The 26035-nt window shown below is 51.4% G+C and overlaps 1 protein-coding gene and 1 long non-coding RNA gene across 6 annotated transcripts; one reads left to right on the top strand and one right to left on the bottom strand.

Annotated features, from left to right (window-relative positions):
* Positions 1-693: 693 nt before the first annotated feature.
* On the bottom strand, positions 694-20904 carry CBX7 (chromobox 7). 5 transcript variants are annotated; one of them, XM_084506443.1, is made up of 9 exons: positions 20643-20904; positions 20465-20566; positions 16789-16875; positions 15674-15717; positions 11614-11679; positions 11045-11111; positions 10106-10274; positions 7638-7772; positions 694-7152 (listed from the first exon to the last, which is right to left on the bottom strand). In XM_084506443.1, the coding sequence occupies exons 2-9, from the start codon at positions 20510-20512 to the stop codon at positions 7118-7120; spliced, it is 651 nt and encodes a 216-aa protein (XP_084362569.1). In that variant the 5' UTR covers positions 20513-20566; positions 20643-20904; the 3' UTR covers positions 694-7117. The 5 variants fall into 5 exon arrangements, with proteins under 5 accessions (XP_084362569.1, XP_084362566.1, XP_084362565.1 ...); XM_084506440.1 differs by lacking the exon at positions 20465-20566 and having other exon boundaries at positions 10106-10445; positions 20643-20872; XM_084506439.1 differs by lacking the exons at positions 20465-20566; positions 20643-20904 and adding an exon at positions 16999-17036 and having other exon boundaries at positions 10106-10445.
* LOC311430094 lies at positions 17442-25225 on the top strand. The gene is made up of 3 exons (XR_014688551.1): positions 17442-19496; positions 22105-22331; positions 22843-25225. It is a non-coding gene; the product is annotated as an uncharacterized lncRNA (long non-coding RNA).
* The last annotated feature ends 810 nt before the right edge of the window (positions 25226-26035 follow it).

A 26035-nucleotide genomic window follows, 5' to 3' on the forward strand; every position in this document is an offset into this window, starting at 1 on the left:
ACACAGCATCCCGATTAACCTTTAATCCAACCACCACACGCACGGGAAAGGCCAAGCTGCCCAGCTGCGAGCGCCAGCCAGCCTCTGCAGCGTTGGCAGGGGAAGGACGGCACAGGCTCTGGAGCGGGTTCTCCCATCCCGCTGCACTGCAGCAGCTTCTTCCTCCTCCACCTGACTCGCGAGCTGCTGCCAGAGAATTAGTGGCTGGCTGGGGGCCTGCTCCAGTGCCACCGGTCACATCCAGCCCTGCCGACCACGCTCTGCTCAGGCCTGAGCTGCGACTGGCTCAGGAACCCTCTCCGCTAGCGTCCTGGCAGCACCGCAGGGTGTGAGGGCGTCAGGAGCTCCCCACACCCTGCGACCGGCGTTCTGCTTTTCCAGTCCTGAGCCACCGAAGGCCAGCTGTCCCGGGTCACCTCTGTACAGCTCTAACTCCCCCAGTGGTTAAAAATTAATACAAACCTATCCTCCTCGAATCGAAGGCGTGAGTAATGCCGGGAACAGCCTTCTGCAGGCTCCGTTCTTCATCAGCCCTCTCTTTCCTGATCGTTCTCACGCACGCACACGCATTTTTCCACTCTTTTTTCCAACCGCACTGCGTGCTTATACCAACAGGAGGGACGGGGGGGAAAATCGTTCAGCTGGAGAATTAAAGGAAGGGGAGGTAAATGACCACACGGACAGGCCATTAAGTAAATGTCAGTTCTCATATTTAATATTTTAATAATTTTGTTTGCAACATTTACCACATAAATCATCTAAATAAATAGATGCTGTACAGTCTCTTATCCGTATCAGTACAAAAATAAAACCACACTTTGTGTCAAATTATACGTGAGCCTGCCCTCCCTTCGCTCTTGCAACCTCCGTTTACAGCACGTACGCGCTCAGAAAAGGCATTATACTCCGGTGGGTTTGTTTGGAATCGGTTTTACTCCCTACTTCTCCCCCCCTCCCGGCCCCCCCCAAATACATTCAATTAGTCTGTACAAAAGCTAGAAGCTCGTTCTGTGCAAAAGGAAGCTTTTCTGTGTGCAAAGACTCAGATACTCTAGCGTGCTGACAGGAACAACGGCAACAACCGAAGAGACACGAGGAAAAAACGGGGAGCCTCCCTCCTTCCTGCCCGACCCCCCCAGCAGCAGGGACGCATACCGAGTGCCATGAGTCAGGGCGCGGAAGAGTCCAAATGGTGGAGAGAAGCCGAGGGGAAAGGTTGGAGCTGGAGCCCCCCTGGGAGAGCCGGGGGTCCTCCGAGCGTAGAGCTGACTAGGCAAGGGAGCAGAGTCTCTCAGCCTGCTCGAAAGGTTCTTGAGCTATGCAGAATGAAAGCTTCGTCTGAACCGGTTTAGTCATTTTGTCGCCGTTTTGTTGGAGGTAAGGTGAGGAAAGAGCCTCCGGAATAATCTGAAGACAGCTTCTGGCTCACCCTCACCTTCCTCTCCCCGCATCAAGGGCGGGAACCTCCCCAGTCCCCAACCAGGCTAATAAGGTGCAATTCTTCAGACAGAAAACTTCACGCGGATGTCCCTAGAGCTGGAAGAAGCGGCCGTAGTTCCAGACTAGGCCGGCTGAAACTGAACTGCATTTTTTTTCCCCCCGTTCCTCAGGGAAAGGAGGCGGCGGGGAAGAAGCCAACAGGCACCCTGAAGGTGAGTTGGGGACCCTGCACGTCTCCTCTCCCCCCTCGGGGAGCCCTCCTTCGCTCGGCATGGCTGGAGCAAACTCTTCCCCCTCAGCCATGGGAGGGAAGCGAAGGGTTGGGTGGCAGCTCTGGAAAAAAACCGCTAAGGAACAGCCAGCATCCTGAAACAGATACATCTTTCGCTTTTTCAAACGCCACTTTTAGGCAGACGATAAGGAGTGCTTTGCACTCCTAGTGCTTTGCATTTCCAAAGTGCTTCAAAACATACTTCAGACTTAAAAGCAAAAAAATTAAAAAAAATAAAATTAAAAAAAAGCTGCTTAACATTTTGACAGATTTGCAAAGAGCTCCTTTGTGCTGACACTACATTTTCTGGTTAAAAATAAAGTAATAATACAAAAAAAGGCTCTCCTCCTCCTCCTCCCAAATCCCCCTCCTAGTCAAAACTCGGCTACCCCAGTACCGAGATGAGCTGCTGGAGGTTCTCAACAGCCTCGTGAGCTCTCTCCAACACCTGTCTGGCACTCTCAGCCTGCACCCACAGCACGTTTCAGACGAGAACCCCTGCAGTCTTTGCAGGGTGGCCCACGGCAGACAGCAACAATCTCAGCAGAGAAGAACCTACCCACGCCGTCTCGGCAGCGATCCGTCTCTCCCCTAAGAGCCATCCCCAACTCCCACTGAGCTGCGTTCCCTGGGGATCATCCCCGATAAGCCACGGCGCTGAAAGCCAGGGTGCAAGGGAAGAGGGCTGGAGGAGAAAGAAAAGGTCATCCCTTCAGGAAGTACTTGTTACGGGAAAGGATTTGAAGGGTCTGAACTGAACTTGAAGTGATTGCTTCTTTCCCTCTGGCAGTTTCAGAGGTGTTCCTATCCTAAGCAGCTATTTGGGTGGAATCTGGGTGGCTCAACACCATCATCCATCCGCTGATGCAAGGGATCACAGGTGCTGGAGGAGAAGAGGCTCCTGAACATGGCCTGATTCTATCCCCCAGTTGTCTCTTCCCCATCCCCATCATGGGATTTTCCTCCTCTTCGTAGGGACTGAGGCAAACCCACAGCCAAGCGAGCAGCACGTGGAGCCTGTAGGGAACAGGCTGCTTTAATTTAGCTGCTCGTAACTGAACTGGGCTTCAATGGATGGCAGTTAACACCAACATGATCAATTACCAAAATTAAATAAATAAAATCAGGTTTATCACCTCAGCATTTGCTTTTAATCAGGGGGTTTTGGCCCCTGAGGCCCTAGATGGGCCTTGAGTTTCACTGCAAGTTCTCTGCTCGTGCAGCACGCCGCTAATTGCTCACCCCGAGGCCTGCCCTCAGCAGCCGAGTGAGAGCAACTCTGAGGCACCTCCTTCCTTCCCTTCCCTTCCCCCAGACACGCAGCTGCCCCCGCTATTTTCCTACGGAGCCCAACAGCCCTCTTCTTCCCAGGCTGCGGGGAAGCAAGGGAGGAGCAGAAGAGGGGTAGAAAAGGAGGTTTCCCCCCAAAAAAACGCCTTCCCTACTTCAGAAAACAAACTTAAAGCCTGAGAGGAGAGGAAAGGGTGGAGAGGCAATGGCAGATCGAGCTTTGCTCAAATACATGGATGTGGCTAACAGCACTCGCTGCTGTCTTCCGCACCCCAGCCTCTGTTGTGGCTACCACTGAGGGTCTTGCATGAGCTACCCTGCCTATTTTTTGTCCCGTGCGAGGCCTCCCGTCTCTATTCCAGTAAAACCATCAAAGCACACTAGCTGGCGTACAGCAGGAAGCAGTACTGGTGCCGCTGGCCCCCTGCGAGGTGAACAAACATTTTTACACATTCAGTCAAAAAGAAACACCAGGAGAACAATTCTGGACAGTTTCACCACACTAACAACAACCAAAATAAAAAAAGCCATTCATTTCTCAACAAGCTTCTTTCTGTTTCGGAGCCTCTGACACAAGCAAGGGTCAAGTCGCTAACAAATTCAGGCTTTCTTTGGAAAACAGAATGGCACCTGGGTGTCCTCACAACGGTATCCTGGCTGTGCTTGAAAAAGAAGAGAATAAAACAAACACCTTGGTCTGACTTCACAAGCGAGAGGGCCCCCAAGCAAAGGCAGGACAATCAGGAGCATGCAGGAGCTACGAGGCTCCTTAATGCCACTATTTACGTGCTGCAACTCGCTGTTCCAAGGCATCACTTACATACCCAAGCAGTAACATCTAGTTTCTAACCTGCCAGGCACACAGGCAGTCCTTTCCAATTATTTTTTTTTCAACTAGTGTTAACAGTGAAGGTTTTCCAGTCTCAAGAAGCCCCTCGGTCCTGTCGTATCATACACAATGACTCTATTGTGAGAAGATTTATGAAAAACTTGTCTCCTAAACACGGCTGGTAAATTCCTACATGGAACGGTTCTTGGAGAAGTTTGGTTCCTCGAGCACATCTCAGTAATTTTCACTGGCTGGAGTTTGTTTTCCTTGTTTATAGCCATGGAGCCAAATGAGATATGGGAGAGTTAGCCCATTTCTATTCTCAGCTTGTGCTTCAAATAGAATTATTAAACTCTGCTTCAGCTGGATGCTATTCTGGCTCTCCTAATCAAACGGAATGCTTAACGAAATTCTGAGCACAGCATCTGATTTCCCTGATATGTTAGCTCGAGAGGTCCCAATTCAATTTTCATTTTTGGCTGAACTCACAAATGGACGGGACTGGGGAAAAGAGACAAGTAAACCCAGAGAGCCTCTCCTGCCACCAACAGTAAAAAATCCCCATGCATTTTTACACCTGCAGAAGTGGCGTAAAGCTAATTTTGAAGTCCCTGAAGACCAGCTCCACCAAGGAAGTCTACAATGACATGTCACCAGACAGCATGGAAGAGAGCCACATCTTAAGCAGAGAAAAACCTTCTCAAAAGGTCTTTAAGATAAGCAAGAATTCATGAATGTCAAAAAAAAACAACAAAAAGCCAAGAAAAAAAAAAAACCCACCCCACAGCAACTGCTTAGTTTCCTGCCACAAACTCCTCCTCACACGCACACACACCAAACCCACGCACATGCAGCTTGTTGGATCTTAACCTGCCACGAGTTAACTCCTAAGTGACCCGTAGAGAAGGCAGCAGGGTAGCCAGGTATCTCGCTTGACGCTTCATGCAGCAAGGTGATTAGTCACCAGAAGAACACAAGCTGGCCCGATCCAAAGAAATGATTAAGAGATGAAGCTGGGGGTGTATCATCTTTGGGGAAAAAAAAAAAAAAAAAACACCACAGGTTTTTGAAAACTCCACTGCAAGAGGAAGAAAAGATGTTTAAAGAGAAATGCCAAAACAAAACATTGAGAAGTCTCAGCTGGTGAGTGGAAAAAAAAAAAAAAAAGCAGAAGACGGAAATCCAGTTTACTAGGACAAGCTCTTTCCTGCCACAGGATTGGTGCTGCTTCCAATGTCAGCAAAAAACAGCCAAAACCTGTTTACCTTGGTAAATAGGAAGCTTTTTGGTGCATTTGTACCCTGCAATGAAGACAGGAGAAAGGTGGCAGTAGCTGCATGAAAGAAAACAGATCCAACAAATGCCAGGAAAATGTAACAGGATGAGCTGGGGTTCACGACTTTCCAAAAATGAGCTAAACATTATGCTTCTGCAACTGCCTGACCTGCTGCAACCCTGGTGAGTGGACTCAGCCATGGAGAAAGACCACAGGTCTCAGCAGAAAGAGATGCAGGTATTCAGCACGTTTGCCAGGTGTCGGGAAGACGTGCGTGCGTGTGTAGGGGGTGACAGAGAGAGAGACTGCGCGACCCCACGCGCTGCGGGAGAGCGATCCTGTTTATATGATGCAACTCCAGACTCGGAAGCCTTGCTCCAGACACCCACTTTCAACAAACATCCTGGGCCTGCGTGCTTACCTCATCCGTTCTGCCCTTGCTAGCTATTCTAAGCCTCTTGCCCACTCGCTCTTCCTCCCACCACGTAACTCTGCCCCCCTTCCACTTCTCGCCCTCTCTGATTTCTCCGTAATTCAATTTTTGTGTCACTTCTTTGGGAGACAAGAGAGCAGTCCGGAAATTCAGCGTCTTCCCAGCAGTCCTGAAACTGCTGTGACACAGTAAGAGACAGGCCTGTTCGAACAGCTTTGAGGTGGAAGGGGAAATCCTAACTCTACGCTGCCCTGTCACATCCTATCTGCCATAAAGCCTGCTTTTACTAAAAGCTTTTGGGGCAGCCCAAGCACTTTGCAAAAAGCAGATGTTTGGATGACCAGAAGTCCCAGAGCTCCCAAATTCTGCAGGCTAGCAGCCAAAGCCTTGCAAAGCAACTACTGCACGCTGCGGAGTTCCACAGGTGTCTTTACCTCAGAGCTCAGAGCAGAGCTTCCTATAAATACAGCATCGTGTGGAGTGGGGAAAGGGGAAAAAAAAGATTGAAGGACAGTAATCGTGACAGCCGATATTACTCTGCAGCACTCTCTCTGGCAGTTCCCACCTCAGACTCTAGGTTACTTTTCTTGCTTTCCATAGGAAAAGGTCTATAAACTGTTAAGTTAGTTAAATAAAACTTGGTTTTTCGAAATGGAAGAGAATATGCACGTGCGAGAACAGACGTTAAGACTACCAACTCAACAGACAGCAATTCTTCCAAAACCTCAAAGTGTCACGGGCAGTCCAGCACAAGGCATTTTGAAGTGCAAGATCAGGCGGGGTCTATTGAAATGCAGACCACTTTCCTTGGCAAAGAGTTTTCAGCCTTCCAAGGGGAAGTTCCCATCAGTAAAGCAGTACAGGATCACAGATACTGTGAGGAGGCTGGAGTCACGGCAGATTATTACTCCGACAGCACAACCCAAGAATTCTCATTGCTAAGAATTAAGACTTTTTTCCCCCTCTTCAACTCCAATGCATGCCTTCCCCACATGTTGTTTACCTTGGATCTCCCAATGGCATCCAAGAACAGAATTTGCTGCTAATCAAGGTCCGTTTCTAGCTCAATTCTGTCCAATTCCTGCGTCCTGGGCCTGTGCCAAGATCTTGAATATCTTTGCAGTGCCAGGCAATGCTTCAGTTGTCCTGGTAGCCCCTCCTCTCAGGGAGCAGGAGTCAGTTTTCAAACAACTACTACCACGGACTCAGGGCAGCATTTGTCATTAATACAGAATTTGGCAAAGGATAAGAACACCCCACTTTCCGTAACGCATTTCTCACACAGCACAGACGAGCCTGGAAATCTTGTTTAGCGTAGACAGAGCGGTATGTCTTGCCTGGGCTGGGTTTCTGAGCTTTAATGAGGGCAAATCGAATTTAGGGAGCCAATCTAGAGATTTCAGGGATGCATTTCAGGCTTTCCTGCACGACCGACACACAAACGGAGAAACCTCTGCCGGCTGGAAGGACCTGTGCTGCACAGACTTACTTACCACAGGCAGGCAAACACAGCTCTGAAGTCCTGACAGCAGGCCACAGGGAAAACAGCACTGGAGAGAAAGTCTGAACAGGCTGGAGTTATCTACACAGGTAGGATCCATCGCCTCTCGCTGCTGGATGAAGAGAGGGAGGAGGAAGGTGGGAAGAGCACTGCACAGAGAAATATCTTTATCCAGGGGATATCAATTGCAGAACAAGGCGGCAGGCTGGAGATCCAGCTCTCTTTCCACCTCCACATGCCCTCTCCCCACAAACGCAGCTGCCGCCACTTAGCAGGATAAAAGGGGAATTGTTCAGCTCGCTGCTTTCACATCGAGGAGGGGAGTCTTTGCCAGGGAAAGGGCTGTCAGTTTTTCGGATGGACAAAGCGATGACAAACACACACCCCCTATGCTGCAACACCCACCAACCCCCCCCCCCCTTTTTTTTTTGCGTATCTGAAAGGGGAAAAAGGAGGAAAAAGAAAAGGTCTCTGTAAACATTTTAAGGAGACATTTTGGATTTTTTTTCCTTAAGGGATAAAGTAACCCCTCCCTAGCCCCACCCTAAAAGCACTGGATTTGGGGAGCAGTGAAAACAGAGATTCAGAACTGCGCACTCCGGTCTCGGAAGAAGCCCTCGGCCACTTGTGCTTCTCTGAAAGTGACGGTGATGGAGTTGGCCGTGATGTCTGTCACTGTCACTTCGCTGGGGGGCACAGTGGGGATCCACGGGAGACTGCCATCCACATCTGCTGCAAAAGGAGAGGCGGATAAGAGCACGTTAGCGAGAGGGAGAGAGGGCGGGGAGAAGGGAAGGGAAGGGAAGGATGGAAAAGGGGCCTCCTTCCTGACAAATGGTGGTGAAATCAGCCTGCACTGAGTCTGCACGCACAAGGCAAGAAAGGGCATGGGCAAGCCCTGCCCTCAAAGGCTATGGGAAAGCAGGAGATCGCTGCGGGTTATAATGGGGAAAGCAAATGGCAGCAAGGGTGTCGAGACACACACCAGCATCAAATCAGAAAAGACACAAGGCACCAAGACCCGTTACCACCACCCAGTGCATCCCAGCAGCCCCAATCCCCTGCCATCTCGCGGGTAACAGCCCCTCAGTTGCTCCTGGCAGTAAAACCCACCCAGGTGTGAGCTCACCTGCCTGCAAATCCCCTGCCCTGCCAAAAAGTCAGAAATCACAAGCTCCTAGACACACACCACTCTTCCGACCCTCCCATGGGAGTCAAAGGGATCTAAAATCAAGGGGCTTCCTTGTACTGCACCCGTAATGCAGCCTGGGTGCAATTCTCTCCGAAACCAATCAATATCGCTTCACAGAGAAGCTGCTCTCCCGTTCTCACAACCGCCCTTTGCTCCCCGATAGCTCCTTACAAGAAACCCAAACTTTCCTACACTTTCACACTGTAAGAATAATGAACTGTCCCACTCCCAATCAAAACCTCATTTTTAGGCCCTAAAGATAAACACAAAAACACAGAGAGGATGGAAAACATACCCTGTCTCTGCCACCCTACCTGTACTATACTCTGCTGTCCCAGCCTAGGCAAAGAACATGGGAAAAACATCCCCAGGAGGGTATTTCCTGGCTTCTGTCTCAAATATTTGGGGTGTCTACTTTCACCTCAGGAGGAGTTCAATCCACCCTGGCGCTAGGTGGAATTCCACACATGCCATGTGTTGGTGGAGAACTGTTTCACATATCTCTAGTGCTGTCCACCCTTCAGATCCCCATGTGCTTTAAAGACCAGCACTTCTGGGGGAGAGGAGCCCCCAACGTTTGGCCACTGCCAGGACGTGACTCCGAGTTCTTCTGTGCCTGCCCCATTGCTGCCTCTCTGGATTTCAGTCGCCGTTTGAGTCCCTCTCAGAAAGAAGAGGGGCTGGTGCTGATTCCCAGAACACAGCCCTCTCCCAAAATCCTGCCTCACCCAGCCTGGCTCACAACTGCTCCTAGCAAGGAGTAGCAGGATTCCCTCAGCTACTACAAGCAGCACAAGCCCTTGTTTTCCACTCCTCGGGAAGGCTCACGCCTTCAGAAGCTCTAATAATGCACGGATAGAGTTTCCCTGGTAACTCGGAGCAACACGCACATCCCACAGCTCTCCTGCACAAGATGCTGGTATCCCTCCCTCCCTCCCCAAAATGCCAAATGCGCTTGGACATCTCCCATGCCTACACTCCCGCTGCCTACTCGGAGGGATCAGGCAGGAGTTACCATCCTCGCCGCATCTCTCACCCCCCTCGCACACAGCTCTGCAGCAAAGGACTTTAGAGAGGATGCGGGGCGTGGGGAGGAAGGGGAAGGAGGGGGCAGAAGGAATGCGCCGCGGGTTCCTAAGGGCATTCCTGTTTGCTCTCAGAGCAGCACTAGGAGAGGAGCGCTGCTGTCCTTGCTTGCCCACAGCCTGCCAGCAGGCAAAACCCGTGCTGGTGCGTGGACAGAGGCGGAGCTCGTCACTGTCACACCTTCGTGTCACCTCTGCTGGGAGGAAAACTGGAAGACTGCAGTAAGTTCCAGTAAGTTCTGCCTGTTTGCTCACACTGGGAGGGGCACTGCCCGTTTAAGACTACAGGCGCACACTAAAGCAGATCAATCACTGAGTGTTGCAGTTGGAAGGGCCCCACAAGGATCACCCAGCCCAACTCCTGGCTCCACACAGGACCACCCAAACCTCAGGCCATGTGTCTGAGGGTGTTGTCCAAACACTTCTGGAACTCCGTCAGGCTCGGTGCCCTGAGCACTGCCCTGGGGAGCCCGTTCCAGCACCTGACCAGCCCCTCGGTGAAGAACCTTTCCCTAACGCCCTCCCCTGTCACCTCTTTGTGCCGTTCCCTCGGGTCCTGTCGCTGTTCACGACAGGACGGTAGATTAACATAAATCAGCAGACGAAGACGTACTGACATCCAAACAGGAAGGGATTTGCAGGCAGGAGGGCCACAATACGAGCCAACGAGAGCTGCTCTGAGGACCTGACCTAAACCGCAATCCCAGGATGGGGCAAATAAGGGGGAAACACGTAGAGCATCCCTCTCATGCCCCAGAACTTCCCAGTGAAGGGGCGTCTGGCCTTACCTTCTTTGCTGGTGTTCTGCACGGCCTCCCAGTCCTCGGGGCTTTGCCTGGCCTCCAGGCCCACCGCATCGTTCAGGAAGAACTCACACCTGCAGTTCCGGCTCTCCAGGCTCGTCATGCGGGGGAACTTCTTCCTTGACAGTCGCAGGTACTTCTGGTTTTTGCGTTGCTTCCGGAGAGAGAAGGGCAGGACTGTTCCCCCAGTCTTCTCTGAGAACTCTGCCTGCCCTGTCTTGGCCCCTGGCAGGCTACTGTCTCCTCCTCCAAACCTCCGTGCAAGAGAGAAACAGAGCTTCTCCTTTCCCTTGTGGGCACTCCTCAAGTCCATGCCATACAGCCGCTGCCAAGACATCAACACAGCAAGGGGCAGAATGGGAATCTGATAATAGCCAGGGCTCTCACCTGGGAGCCGGGAATCTATCCTCAGTTCAGCCCCTGAGCATCTAGGTGACCTAGGAGAAGTCGTTCTGCTCCTACCACACTGTTTCTCTCACTTCTTCACCTGCCATCTGAGCTCTCTCTCACACGTGCAGCCTGAGATCGGCTGCTTTGCGGGGCACCAAAGCGTGCTGGACCTCCACTTCCAAACAGCTACTGCCTTGCACATGTTGGAAGCTCCAGGCCCAGGGTGAAGGTAAAGGCCATGCAAACCAGGTAACTATTTGCAACCACCCAAGTCCAAAATCTAGAAGATCCTATTTCAGAAAGCAACAGCTGGTTTTCTTCCTTCGTTTTGTTTATTTTTTGCCCCTTCTTCTCTGCCTTGCTAGCCGCTGTTCGGCTATCAGGTTAAAGGAACCTGCCTACCTACTGATTTAGCTGGCTACCTCCGATTTTGTCCACGCAAAAACCAACGGGCAGTTTCCACTTTCCCGCGGGCAGGGCAGCAGCGCAGCAGCTAACCAGTCACAACTATACGGTAGAAGAGCAAGAGGCTACCTGCAGCAGGAGGCGCTTGGGTTTGGGGCCTCTTTTTCTGTACCCTGAAGCGCGGTCTCTCTCTTCCCTGTGAAGGAGGAACACAAATCAAGCCAAGCACCAGACACCACAGCACAAAGCCTACTCAAGACCTCCACCTTTTGCAGCAGAGCCCCCTCGCTTTCTCCATCGAAACCCAATTAGGAGCAGCGCGGGCTTGGAAAGCACTCCAGAATTTCTTCGTGTAGGAGTGAAATTCTTGCAACAAGGGGATTTTTCTCTGACTTCACTGATCGAGGATGGGTTAGGGAAACTTATCACCTCACATCACTCCAGTCCAGCCCTGGACCTGATTAAAACCTGAAACTGACTGCGTTTTGGCTCAATGCTGCTTGTGTTTGGCCTTATTTCCCAAACAGTGCCAGCCCTGCCTTATCTGCCTCAGCAACAACCGGGGTACAGAGATGGAGCAGGGCTCATCCCTACTCATCTCATCTTTGATTGAAGCAGGGTACTTTATACACGCTACGAAATAAAGACAGTATTTCCTTTTCCTGCATCCAGGGAGAGAAAAGAACATGCGCCCTTACTTTTCTTCATAAGCCACTACCAGGCGAGGGTCCAAGATATGATCCTCTGGCTCCCATGTGCTGTATCTGAAGAAAAACATAAGGAATATAAAGTAAACAACGTTTTAATGAAACATTCTCTCTGCAGGGCTGCTCCCAGCATGCTGAGGCCCTGGATACTGTCTTCACAAGGGTCAGCGGGGCCTGCCACAACATTGCTAGAGCTCTGAGGAATCCCAGCCATTCCCCCCAAAAAACTTCCTGCCAGACACCACCTCCTCTTCCCAAAAACAGGCAGGGCCAAGCATCAGGCAGCAATTTGTCGAACAGGGAAGGCTTTCTTCCCCTGGGCTCCCTCCACAGTTTGCAAAGCCTCTGCAGAGGCACAAGCTGTTTTGAAGACAACGCCTAACCAGGTCACATTTGCAGCACTCCCACAAGTCCAGTAAATCCATGGGATGCGATGAGATCTGACACAGCTTTCTGAAAAATAGGTCTCTCTTAATTGAGAGCGCTCGAAGATTAAAAGTACGCTTTCTCACCTGCATTATTAATTACCTCTAATCACCGGAGCCTAAAGTATTTATTTAAGAAGAGTTCAATTTTTCTCCACTGTTGCCATTCAACTAAACATGTTTAGGCTTGGGCCCCCAGGCAAGCTGATGGCGCCTTTCCAACTCTTCCTCGGCTCCCCCTGCAGGTCATTTCGCTCTCAGAGGCCATCGGTGTTTCAGTACCAGAGCAGGAGGAACACACCTGCACCGTGGTTAGGGCTACTGAAACTACTCAAAATAAGCTGGATGCTCTAAAAGTAGCTTGTGAGCAGTGTCACTTGCTGCCCCGTCTCCCTCTGGGATAGCCAGAGAGCTGTGATGGAGCCAGCTGCTCGGGAAGGTTATGAACCCACACAGCAGGCCACACCAAAACCCATCCCCAAGGGGCACAGCTGCTCTTGATACCAGAAGCAGCCAAAAATTCCCCTTGTAAAAGGTTTCTGGAGGGTGGAAGGGTCACAAGGCAGGCCTTGCTGTGGGTTTATTCTAAGAAATTGTCCAGAAAAGATGGGTGGCATGTCTCTAGTACGCAAACTCAACAGCAAGAAAGCAAGGCTGAAACCCCAAATGCCGCCGGCCATTCGGTTTCCTGCAATGTGAGGCCCCAGGCCTGGAGACAGAGCTCCTCCGGCCCCCGTGAGGAAGGCCAGACACGAGATATGGGTGGGTGGCAAGAGTATCCGTGCCTTTCAACTGGGGGAAAGCATTTTCGGATGCTTCCATTTCTGGATGAAGCACAGACTGCACACGAGGGCAGGTGGTGCATGCATGTATGTATGCAGGGGAGGTGGTTTGGCAATGTTTTTCTTCTACCTCATGGGCAGATGAAATGGAAATGAAAACACGGGAGAGCTCCTGGAGAATGGTCCTACCCATGAAGGTGCAGTTTTTACAAAAGGGAGGAACAAAAATATGAAATTCAGGTATCCCAACGTGCACTGTACATCAGAGGGTTAAGAACAGACGTCTTCATAACCATCTGATCCCTCCCTCCCCTGCCCAAGCCTCCTGCAGCAACCTGACTGTGAGCTGTCAAAGCCAAGATGCTGTTTGAACAGAGGAAGGCTTCCTCCCAGCTGCAGGGATTCTGGCACTCGTTGTACAAATTTAGGAAAAATAATAACAGTGGGGGGAGGAAAGGGGGGAGGCCATCAGATTACTTTTAATGGGCAGGAGAAGAAAGAGGATTTGCTTTTTTTTAAAAAAAAAAAAAAAAAAAAAGAAAGAAAAATGAATAATCCACAGTGGGTGTTGCCTTTTTCTCTGCAGCTCAGTTCCTGGCTTCACTGCAGTGGCAAAACACTGCACATAAAAAAAAAAAAAAAACAGTTCAGTTTGCCACACACGCACACACACGCACAGAGCTATATATACGGGCACACACAGCCCAGGCTGCAGCAGAACTGCAGAGAGCAGGCACTCTGGAAAACATAGATCATATGATCCTCCTCCCCCTCCTTCTACTCCTCCTCTTCCCCCTCCCCTCTTAACTCCAACACAAGTTGTAAACAAGCTTGTAGCTAGAATCAGGCTGTAACTCCTCCATTACCTGACTCCTGCAGTAGGAGCCAGCAATCTGAGGAGCAGGGCTCGAACGATTCTCTTTGAACTGTGAAATACCAAATAAATGGCAGAGCAGCCAACTGCAGTCCTACCCTTGCTCTCTCCTCCATGACGCCTGCAATGGGAATCATGGAGTAACCGTTGCAGAGATTACAGAGCAATGCGACAAGGCTGGGGAGGGGAATGAAACGAAAACACGACGAGGGATGAGGAAGCAGATATTGGAAGGCGAAGACGCAAACAGCTTGTGGTGCTGCATGCCGTCACAGGCATATTTCTGCTTAGAAAGAGGGAAGAGAGGCTGCTAGCAGGATGAAAGTGGCTCGCATGCTCCAAGCATCCTGGTTTTAAGCACCTCAAGCCACGGAGTGAACAGTTAAAGATAAATAAATCAGTGCTCTTCAAAGCTGGAGCGTGCGGGAAGAGGGAAGGTGTTTGGACTTCTCACAGCATCACAGCAAGGGAGCCTTTGCACCCCCTTGCTCTCGGGGCAGAAGGCTGCGCTTTCAACTCCCAGAACAGAGCTCCTGTTTCCCCCCGAGTTTGATCCAAGATGCAGGGCAAGGAAAGGCAGCCGCTCGAATAAGGGCTGCTCTGTCAAAAGAAACACGATACCGTGCCTCAATCCACCTTCTCCTGCAAAGTCACTGGCCAAGAAGGACCTCAAAGTGTTTGTGGAAAGGAGAACAGGACAAACATTGGTATTCTAGCCAAATGGGACGATGCCTCACAGCCTAGAAATGTTTCCCAATCTCTACCAGTGATTAAATTAGGCTTTGCTACTTGGGAGGGAGAAGTGGTCCAACAATGGAGCCAAGCTACGTGGCAGCTGGTACTCAAACACACAAGGTTATGCTCCAACAGCAGAATTCATAGTCAAGAACAAAGTCACCCCCCTCCTACCATCACCACCAGAAAGAAAAAGCTGCTTATTTGTGCGTGCCCTCCAAGGATTAGGCATGCAGAAACACATTTCAACGTCTGAAACACCGGGTACAATCTGTCGGGACAACATCCGAGCAGCCCCCTCTGCAGCTGCACGGATGAGCTAGCAGGAATTCCCTTCTGCTCAGCACCATCCAGTGCAACCGCACGCGTAGCGCAGCCGTCGCCACGCACGCTGTGCGTGTGCACAGCTAGAAACAGAAAAGCAGACGGGGCCCTGCACGGACCGTGAGGCCGTTCTGCTACAGGGCTGACGTCGTAATATTCTCCAGTTACCTAATCTTTTTTAATCTCAAAGCTTTTTACAGATTGTGTAGGCACAGAGCAACCACGCTTCCTCAGAGGCAGCTGCATTTTGATAGAGAAGTATCTGTAAACAGTGCGCAGCAATGCTGTAAAGAGACAGATTTATTCTGTTCTTCTTGCAATATGGCAACCAAAGCAAAAGCAGAAAAGGCACTCAAAACAACAAAAGGTTTCAGACAAGGAAATGAAGGCATGGCGGTAATTTTCAAGGGGCAAAGATCGCCTCCGTTTGGCTGCCATCAATAAAACCGAAATATTGCCCTTTTCCTTTGTGACTTGCAGAGGGGATATACAGTAGGACTGCAAGACAAGACCGTCACCTTGTTTTCTATTTTAAAAGACTGCAAATAGCTCTACAAATAACGCGGGGTCCTCTCGGTGCTGACTCAGAAAAGCAAGCCCCGTGCCAAATCCAGAAGAATCAGGGTTCCTTGTTAAACTCACGCTGAATTTAAAAAGCCACGTATCTAGAAAGCATCTCAATGGAATATTTCAGTGGTGGCAAAAACCAACCCGAACAGACTGACACACGGTTTGTATCCCTCGGCTGCCAGTCCGGAAATAGTACAGAGTTTTGGTTTGTGGCTCTTTGTTTGTAGTTGTTGGAATGAGGCACGAGGTTACACATGAAGAACGAGATGCTCAGCTGCAGAGATACAGCGAAAGCTATAACCAAGTATTAAAGAAAAAAAGACAAGTAAAACACAACTTACTTCGGGGGCCATCCTTTCCACTTCACCAGGTATTCTACTTTACCCTGAGGGCGGAAAAAGGAAGAAGAAAACAGGTGAACTCTGCAACCAAATATGGGCTATGGTAAGAGGTGCAACCAATCAACAGGACTAAACTCTGCAACCGAAGAGCTCATTTCCCATCACTTTATTTTCAAGAGAAAGCCACTTCCTCGTTCAGCTGTGCTTGCTGCACCTCTTCCCCCAGGACACGGGCACACAGGGCTATTTAGGAGTGCCTGAACTACCATCGGATCGGGATCAGACCTTTGCAGAAGCTAGCAGGCAGAAGCCCAAAAGCCAGCCGGCGAGCCAGACTGCAACCATCCCCGCGTTTACAGGGAACGCTTCAAGAAGTCAGCATGCATAAACGTGAGAGGGAGATGCATGCCAAGAGCAGGTGTCAAAGGAATTTGTTTAAGCAGGGAGGAGAAGGACAAGGTTTCTGATCCTATGAAGCATCTCTTCGGCATGTTCCCTTCCAGTTGCTACACGCCTCGCTGGAGCGCTGCTCCATCCATCACAGCCCCCCAACCTCGCGACCCGAACAAACAGCAGTTCACAGCCCAACTTGAGAGTTAACCGTTTATTTGTGCACTCCAAGTACAAAACCGAAAGCCAAGCAGCAGCAGCAGCGCATCCAAGGGCCCTGAGGAGCACAGGCAATCAGTGCTGCCTTTAACAGGATACGGGGGGACTTGCAAAAACACTTCCCCAAGCAGGGCAGCGGCCTTCAGGTTAGCGGGAGGATGCCAGCGCTGCAGGTGCACAAACCTTTACACAACAGTGGAGGAGCCAAAGCGAGCTGCAGCGTGGGGCTTATCTACCTATGGGGGGGGGGGGCAGGTCCCTGATGTTTGGGAAGGCGACCCTATGGGGAACTTCGCAAAGGCGCTGCATCCCCTATAACCCCTTACAGGGGGGTGCAGCCCCCCCCCCTCTGCCCAAAACCTATCCGGGGATGCCCATTTCGCCTCACCAGCGACCCCAACCCCCCCCCCCCCCAAGCCCTGTCAGCGCCGTGAAAAGGGGTCGGTCCCGTGAGGGGGGTGTGTTTTGGGGGGGGGGGGGTCCCCGCTGCCCGCCGCGCTGCCCACCTTCCGCACGCGCTTCTTGCGGATGCTCTCCACCGCGAACACCTGCTCCCCGATGGCCGACAGCTCCATGAGGGCGTGAAGGGAGCGCTGTGGGGACGGGAGGGCGGCTGTGGGGACGGCCGTTGCCCGGTGGCGGCCGTTAACGGCTCTCCCCCCTCACACACCCCCTCACACGCCCCCCTCCCCCCCCCCCCCCCCCCGCTTTAGAACCTGCGCAACGTTTTCCTCAGGCGCGCGCGGGGGGCGTGGCCTCGCGCTGGGCGGGAACCGCCTGAGGGGACGCTACCGCCCCCCCCCTCCCTCCCCTCCCTCCATCGCCTCATGGCCGCCCCGCTCCCCTCACGTCCCCGTCCCCTTTCTTCCCCCGGTTTTTCTCGCTCCGGGGAGCACCGAGGGGATGAGGGAGGCCCCCGGCTGCCGTCAGGCGGCGAGCCGCCGGCTGGCAAAGCGTTAAGAGGGCGGGCTGAGGGAGGGGAAATGGCGCCCGTCCCCCCCCCCAAGCTCCCGCCTCCCCTCAGCGACCCGTCCCCCTCCGCCGGCCGGCCCTTCAGGTGCCGATGGCTGAGGTGTTTTCTTCTTCTCGCTTTTGCCTGTCGAAAAACAGCCTGCTCAAAGTTCACCGCCCAGCCTTGTGGCCGCTGGGCTAACCATTACATGCGGCTTAGCGGCGGTTTGGCTTTGGAGCTGCGCGGCCGCTCAGCGTTCAAGGTTTCGTGCTGCCTTGCGAAGTAAAATGTCAAAAAGTGCCAGTCCTTCCTTCCTCATATTGCGTTTCCACATTTTAGAGGGAAAAAAACACAATTTTTACTCTGTAACTCAAAGCTAAGAGCTTCAGAAAAACGAGGGAGAAAAGATGAGAACGTTTCTCTGAGTTGCGAGGCTTTTTAATCCCTTTCCTTGCACTTAAATTATTGCAGAGCTGAACTGGAAAATGGGAGAAACTGCACATTGCCAAACTGACGTTGACCATGTTGGGATGAAAGGAAAAAAAATATCCCCCCAGCACAGCAAATAAACTTGCAAATGAATTCGTTATTGATAACCTGCTGGACCTGTTGGTAAAGGAGATTTACATCTTATTCAATATTCCTTTTAAGCTTAAGAGTTGTGTGGTTTTTTTTTTTTTTCAAGATTAAAGAAACTTTCTTAATGAATGCTGAAGGGATTCTCAGAACGAAGCAATTTGATCACAAGCTTTGATACTCTTTTAAACAGAGCTGTACAGTAAGAATCCAAGCCCCCAATACCGTCACTCTCATTTCTGCATGATTATTCCCTTCTTTCTTCCCGCTTTTCCCTTTCTTTTTCTCACACCAACTATTGACCCAATCTCAGTTTAAGCGATATTTGCTTCAGGCACCTCAGAGATCTTGAGAAATATCTCTCCTTCTCCTGGAGGTGATGCATGCTGCCCACAGGATGACAGCAGCCTGCAGCCAAGTTCCAGGCACGCTCCCCCACAAGCCTACAATTTGTGTCCTTGTTTTCTGGGCATGTTTCTGCGCCACTCCTCGTCCATTCAAGGAGCTTTTATTCTCACATGCAGCTATACCGACTTTGCTTAAATTTATCTGTGTAATTCAGGCAGCCACAAAGGCAATGCTCCTCTGTTTCTTCAAGTGCTTCAAGTGGCAAAACATGCTACCGTGGTTCAGTTTTACTCTTCAGAAAACGTTACTGAGCCTCTTGCAATAGTCTGAGCAGTTTTCTGCAGAGCTCCTACTTGCAAACACACACACAAAAAAAGCATTTAAAGCTGTTACTCCACAGTTAGTTATTATTTTAATAATGGTTATAATGTAATTTGAATAGATGGGGTGTGGAGGGTTTTTTGGGGGTTGGTTTGTGGGTTTTGTTCGGTTTGTTTGTTTGTTTGTTTCTTTTTGCATTGACAACCAAAACTGGAACCATAAGGGTGAAAAGCAAGAACATCTCCCTTCCTCCCACCCTGTCCCAACTTTTGAATTGCCGCTAAGAGAATGTTATTCTGCCGTTTATAGGGACTAGAAATAATGAAGACAAACAATTTAAGCAATCAAATTTTTTGCGTCTGGCAGCCTTCAAAAGGCATTCTGTTAAAAGACCTTTTTAAAAGTATATCAAGAGCTAGATTACAGAAATCTTTACTGGAGTCGTTCTTGTTATGGCTAATTGTACAACCACACTAATACATAGCAGTGAACTCAGCGTGCAGAAAACCAAAGCAAATATTGAACCTTCCTTAGTACAAATTCAGAGACCCAGATCCACGAGTCTTTAATCAAAATTCCAATTAACTTCAAAGAGTTTTACTCGAGTAAAAACTGCAAGCAGAATTTAGCGCGGAGAAATTACCATTTTAATTGCTGCTAGTTTGATTAAACGACCCAGCCTGCAGTAGATACAGGCACTTCCATTAACGCTAAAAAATTATTAGTGGGCATTTATATTCTAGAAAGCCTAATCCTGCCAAGGATTTTTTTTTTTTTTGATTTTTTTTTCCAGAAGACTGCAGCAAAGATCGGGCTTGCTTCAAAACAACGCGGCACATCCCTGAAGAAACGCTGCCTGCTGAAGCTCCAAGAAACGACCTTGCAGCAGGAGCAGGATTTGGCAGCCCACGAGCACGCCGCCGCCGCCACAACTCCGTAACGCCGTGGGAACTGGCAGCCATGAGCAGCCGTGCTGCCGGTGATGATGCCGTTCGCAATGGATCGGCGACCTGATGGGTGAGCTGGCCTAGGGCTGTGCGCTGCTGTATGTGTAATTATCAGTAGATGGCACTCCTCGTGCTGCTCTGTGTGCGCAGGTCCGTGTTATGCGCAGATTGAGATTTGCTACGCAGCCTCCTCGTAACGCATCGCCAAACCAAAGGGCAGCAAATGGACAAGCTGGCCTCTGAGACCAGCCCGCTCAGGGCTGAGCTGGCTGAGTGGGGTGGAAACAGCACAAGGCACAGGCAGGACGTGCTGAGTACCAGCAGTGAAGCCCAAGGGCACCAGGAAAACTGCCCTACGGCTGTGCCCATCAGTGCCTTTAATGCTGTAGGTTTTTTAAAGCCTGTGGAAAGAATGCAGCTGCCCTCTGCCGCCAATTGGCAGCCCCTCGGTTTACCCAGAGCCTTGCAACAGCAGCCAGCGACTGAAGTGTTTAAAGCTGCACTTCTGCTGTGTGTTCCTCGCCTGGCTCTGATCCTTTCCCAGCACAGAGATTTCCCGAAAGCAGATGGCCAGCTAGCCCCAGCCCTTGCATAAGGTGATGTTCTGCTTTCAGGGGTTACACAAAACATGAGGAAAACAAACAATTTTGTCCCTTTGCCCTGGCTAAAGAAGCTAGTCCTGGAGGTTAGAAGAAAGATTACCCAGCCCAAGCCTCGGTCCCTCTGAGAGCTCTAGTTGGGGTCTGCCGCAAAGAAAATTATCTGTTTTGGTTCAGTTTCATTTCATTTCTACCCTTAGCCCCTTTTTGCCTGGCATGGGGCTTCTCTACCCCTTGCAAGGCATACCTCACAGCTTTCTGCTTCAGCCTTTCACCCCGTTAGATCAGGGCACCCAGCATTTCTCTTTCATTGTGGCTATGCCTTGCGTGCAGCCCCGAGGTACCAGGAGTGCCATCTAAATGGGACGGCAAGCGCTGAACCCCAGACTGAGCCTCCGAACACCACACAGCTGGCGCTTGTCCCTTAGTGTCACCTCACCTTGGGGGGCAGCTTTCCTGCACCTTGGCTGACAGCTGGGAGTGACATGGAACCGTCCTTTAGGTTTTCTTCCCAATCTTCCTCAAAGAGCTCAGCTAGTTCCTAGAACAGGATCAGTGCCGACAGTAGCAGCTACCATTTTTCTTTGAAAATGCCACTGAAAGATGACTTTTCTTACCTGTTTAACGATAGCTCGGCAGGTACAGCACACCTCCAGCGGTGCTAGTGATCAAGGTCCCGTCCCACGTCTGTCTTTGGGATCCCATCTTTGGGGACACCACCCCAAACACCAGGTTATTGTCTCTCTGGGGAGTCAGGGGGCACACATCCACCCCCTGCAGCTGACCCGCTTGGCGCAAGACAACTTCAGAGCTCCCAGGGAGCAGGCGGCCGTGTGGCACAGCCCAACCTGACAGCTCTTTTCCTGGGCAAGAGATCTGTGCCCTGGCCCCGACGCCGATCCCTGGCTGTGCGTACATGTTCTCCAGTGCCAGATTCATCCGAAATACGTAAACGGGTCCTTGTGAAGGTGCTGCAAGGCTGCTCTCCGCTTTCCAAGATAAATACTTAGCTAGAGAACGGTGTTCCTTCTCTCAGGGCCACTTCAGATGCTGCATATTTCTGTGTCACAGCAGGGCCGAAGCACGCTGCTTTGGTACACAAAGTACACCGTTTTTATAGCTTCCTTTTCAGGAAGCTGCTGTAGGATTTTTTTCAGCACTCCGAAGCCCAGAACTGAAGTGTGGGTGGGAAAGGCAAAAGAAGCGCTTTTGTGGTTCTTTTTTTTTTTTTTTGGTTTGGTTTGGTTTTGTTCGCGTGTGTGTGTTTTATATACACACATATATTTGTGGTTTCGATGGATTTTAGTTTTGTTGTTTCAATATGCTTGAAATTTGCTGTTTTAATACAAGCCTGCCCAACTATGGCTGTAAGTATGTCTTGGAAACGCCTGGGCTCCCACACACTTACAGAAACTCCTCCAGCTACTCACTCTGGAAGATTCCTGCCCTCGCTACGAGCCTCTCGTGGCAGCGTTGTTCCTGCAGTCCACCTGTGCTCTGTCCCCTCCTGCCTGTGGGGCGTCCAGCCCTGGAAATTTCTCTTTTTCAGAGGGCTCTCTGCATGCAGGGTGCTGCACGGCCAGAACCGTCATGCCCACTTTCTTCTTTTCAGCAAATAATCGTGCGTTAGGCTGCCGTATAAAACAAAAACGAAAAGATCCCAACCCCTGCTGAGCATCCGGACCTAGGCCAAAGTGATTTCTGCTCCTTGCACACCCCGTGACCCCCACAAGCCTCCCATCCCGGCCTGGGTGCCCGGGCTGAGCTCTAAGCTCCAGGAGGACTGAGCTGTGGCACATTTTCTGCCTGCTCCCTGCCCGGGTGGTGGTTTGCTGGTTTGCGGTGCCTCCTTACATCAGCAGAGGCAGAAACCTGGATGCAGTCCGGGGAGGCCCCTGGCACCTCCCAATCTCGCTCGCTGGGGCTCTGCTGCCCGCTCTCCCCGCCCCAGCGGCTGCTCGTTAGGTGGCACTGCAGGCCTGGGATTTCGGGCGAGCGCAAGCTCCAGAGGGCTCCTGCGGGGCTCTTTGCAGGCTCTTTTTCTCACCCCAGCTGTTTATTTTTCCCCTCAATTGCCAGGAAACCTCGACGCGGAGGGAGAGATCTGGATTGATGCTGCCCCACGCCGCAGCACCTGCGTCTCCTGCCCCTCCTGCAGCGATGCCCAGCGGGGCTGGTGCTTGCCCCGGTGTTCCTCCTCCACCGAAATGTCCTGAGCTGGCCCGGGGCAGGGAAGGTGCCTCTGCTCTCCCACAGCCCTTCGAGCCACCTTCTTCCTCACCTTGCTTTCCTTGGCAAGACCTTGGGTAAATGTTTAGACAGCTTTTCAAAGCCAGGGAGCGCGCGGGCAAGATCCGGGAGCGCTTCCCTTTCATAATTGGGCCCAAGTGCTTGAGGGCTCTCTCCCAGCGCTGCCGGTTAATCCAGGCTTTGCCTGGCAAGCTCACGCATTCGCGGCTCTGCCGAGGCGCACCTGCAAAACGCCATGGCTATTCCTGTGCTGGTGCCCCAGGCCGGGGCTCCTCCACCCCAGCGGGCAGCTGAACCTCGCCCCAGCCCAGGCACCTGCAGCCTGCCCAGTGCCCCCCTGTCTGAAGCTGGAAGATAAATGCCCTTGAAATCTGAAGTAACCACGATAATTTGATTTTGAACAGGAAAATGGACTGTTTTTTCCCCTTATCTAATTGATTAGGAATGTCAACTATTCCTTTCTGTACACCGTGCATGCCTCTTATTTATGTAGGAAGCAGCTGGTCTAGTGATTCAGCCAAACACTTTTTCTAACCAAAAAAAAAATAATCAAGCTTTCTTTCTAAGGGGCGGACGTCGCTGCGTTTCATCTCAAGCTGACAGACCGAATCCATCTCTCCGCTTCTCCCTCTGCATCCTGACACGTCCCCAGGGAGCCAAAGACGAGGGCAGGAGCCTGGGGACAGGGGCGCCGCCACGAGACATGGGTGTTGCGACGGGACACCGGCTCTGCAGCCACGTCGGGGTGCCCGGCTGACATCAGAAACCACCCTGGCTTTTGTCTGGGCACATTTCTGCCCGTGTCTATTTCTGCACACTGCTGAGCAGGGCTGGACGCGGCGGGCGCGGGCCGGAGGGTGACGGGAGCTGCGCATCCGCGTGACTCCGCCAGCGACTCCTTTCTGCGATGGGCTTAAAATGGATCACTCGTTCCCATTTTTCTCAGAACGCAGTTACGCTTCCCGTGCAAAATGACACGGGCTTGGGCTGCAGTTCAGAAAGTTTTCTTAGGAAGTCCCCAAAACTGCAGCGTAGTGAGATTTGGTGCAGAGGGTCAGAAGAAGAAGTAATGGAAAATTAAGCAAGGCCACATACTGCACGGGGAGCATAAAGGAGTATCCAGAGATACGTCCCTGTTCTCAGAAGGTGATGGATCATATACTGAGGGATCGTTGGAGTAGTAATTGTCTTGAAATCTAGCATTGGCATCACCTGCAGGAGGTTTGTACCTGAGTGGGGAGAGCTGGGAGGCACCAGACAAATGGGACAGCATCTGACCTCTCCTTTTTAAAAAGCCCACAGGACTTTTTGTCACTCAGACGTTGATATCTCACCGCCACTGCTTCCCACGTTCCGTGATGCAGATCGGAGTGGTGGGTTTTCATCACACCTCGAGCTCGAGTTGCGAGGGCCATTAAGAAGGGTTTGAGGGAGCAGTGTTGAGACCACCTGGATTATCTTCACACGAATATCCCCCTTTTTATACCCTGGCTGTGCAGCCCATCCTAGGGCCACCCCACAGCTGAACCCATGGCTGTCGTTAGGGCAGAAGAAGGCTTCGCACCTCAACGCTGGGTATACAAAACCAAGCGAGCTGCTGCCTGCTGCCCATTGGGCTCGGAGGGACGAGGCATCTGGAAAGGCTTGACTTCACCAGCTCTGGCAGGAAGCGCTGCGGTTTGTTTAGCCAGCTAGCCAAACAACCTCCAGCACCTGCTCCCGCAGCGGAGGAGGCCAGGCACCAAGCGCCTTGCCAGATAAAAGTTTCCAGCGAGCTCTCGCCATCGGGAGGGCGAGCCGTCGGCAGTGCTGCCCAGCCACAGGGAACCCATCACAACAGCTGGACGGGACCCAAAATGGCCAAACTGGTTGCTCCCACCGGGCCTGAGGACACATGCATGGAGACCTGGCCCAACCTTTGGGTTTGGCTACCCCAGATTTTCACCCATGTTATCAGGAGAGGGTGAGTTGCCAAAGGTTTGACAGCTGATAAGAACGAGCGTCGTGCCAGTGCAGGGAAAACCCCTCTCTCTGACACGTTTCAAGGTCCCCACGGGACGTATTCTTTGACAACAGTGCTGGAGGACGAGGCACGCTCTGCAGGTTGAGCAAACCGGATTTCGCTGAGACAGCGGTTCCCATGATCAGATGTGAGCACCGGCTGGAGACGTTAAATAAATCAAGGCAGGAGCTGTGTTCCGGGGCTTGCTGCTGCTTGTCGTACACTGGCACATTGTTCTCCCAAGGTGGGATTCACTGAGCTTGGTGCTTGCCAGCTGAACATTAAGCACCTTAAACTGAGCTGGCTGAAAATTAACCAGTCAAACACTGGCAGCCCTTGTCTCCTTCTCTAGACAAAGGAGAGCGTTGAGCACTGCCACGGCGTGATTCATCCCAACCCCAGGGAAATTAAGCCAAGGAATCGAGTTGTGTCATGGAGGTGCCCATCTCTGTTGACTATGGAGGGAGCTGAGACAGCTGGGTGAGACTTTGGAGCCAACATTTAGGTGTCTACCACGAGGTGACCCCCACCATTGGCCAAGAAGTCCCAGTGTGTGATACCACCAGACGTGGATGGGTTTGGGAGCACAGCAAGTGTGTAGGAAGCACAAACCACAGCCTTCAGCGGGGCTGCCTGCTTCATCCCAGCTCTCCCCCGGCTTCCTTCCTAATGACCTCCCTCTGATCCATCTCCAAAACCTCTTTGGCAGGGATAACGCCTGCTCCGAAGCTGGAGTTCACTGCCCGAGATGTTACCTGGCTGCTGCCGTGACTGTGCGGAGCCGCATCGGTAACAGAGATGGGACGCGTTTGTCAGCTCCTAGCGCTGGGAACATCTCCCCCAGCAAGTCCTCATGTAAGAAATCTGAGGGGGTGCACACAGCTGAAGCAATGCCGTTTTGTGTTAAAGACAGGATTTGGCTTTAAATAAATAAATAAATAAATAAATAAATAAAATAAAAGATCAAATCCTGATTATTTTCATCTTCCTTTCTTGCACCTGCTATTTAATGAGAAATCACAATAATCCTCAGATGAATAGATAGACGTAGACATAAAAATGGAGATAGAGGTAGGGGTAGGGGTAGAGGTAGAGGTAGAGGTAGAGGTAGAGGTAGAGATGGTAGAGGTAGAGGTAGGGGTAGAGATAGTAGAGGTAGAGGTAGGGGTAGAGGTAGAGGTAGAGGTAGGGGTAGAGATAGTAGAGGTAGAGGTAGAGGTAGAGGTAGAGGTAGAGGTAGAGGTAGAGGTAGAGGTAGAGGTAGAGGTAGAGGTAGAGGTAGAGGTAGAGGTAGAGGTAGAGGTAGGGGTAGGGGTAGAGGTAGGGGTAGAGATAGTAGAGGTAGAGGTAGGGGTAGAGATAGTAGAGGTAGAGGTAGAGGTAGAGGTAGGGGTAGAGGTAGGGGTAGAGATAGTAGAGGTAGAGGTAGAGGTAGAGGTAGAGGTAGAGATGGTAGAGGTAGAGGTAGGGGTAGAGATAGTAGAGGTAGAGGTAGGGGTAGAGGTAGAGGTAGAGGTAGGGGTAGAGATAGTAGAGGTAGAGGTAGAGGTAGAGGTAGAGGTAGAGGTAGAGGTAGAGGTAGAGGTAGAGGTAGAGGTAGAGGTAGGGGTAGAGGTAGGGGTAGAGATAGTAGAGGTAGAGGTAGGGGTAGAGATAGTAGAGGTAGAGGTAGAGGTAGAGGTAGGGGTAGAGGTAGGGGTAGAGATAGTAGAGGTAGAGGTAGAGGTAGAGGTAGAGGTAGAGATGGTAGAGGTAGAG

The sequence above is a fragment of the Aythya ferina genome (genome assembly GCF_964211825.1).
Source record: "Aythya ferina genome assembly, chromosome: 1".
NCBI lineage: Eukaryota > Metazoa > Chordata > Aves > Anseriformes > Anatidae > Aythya > Aythya ferina.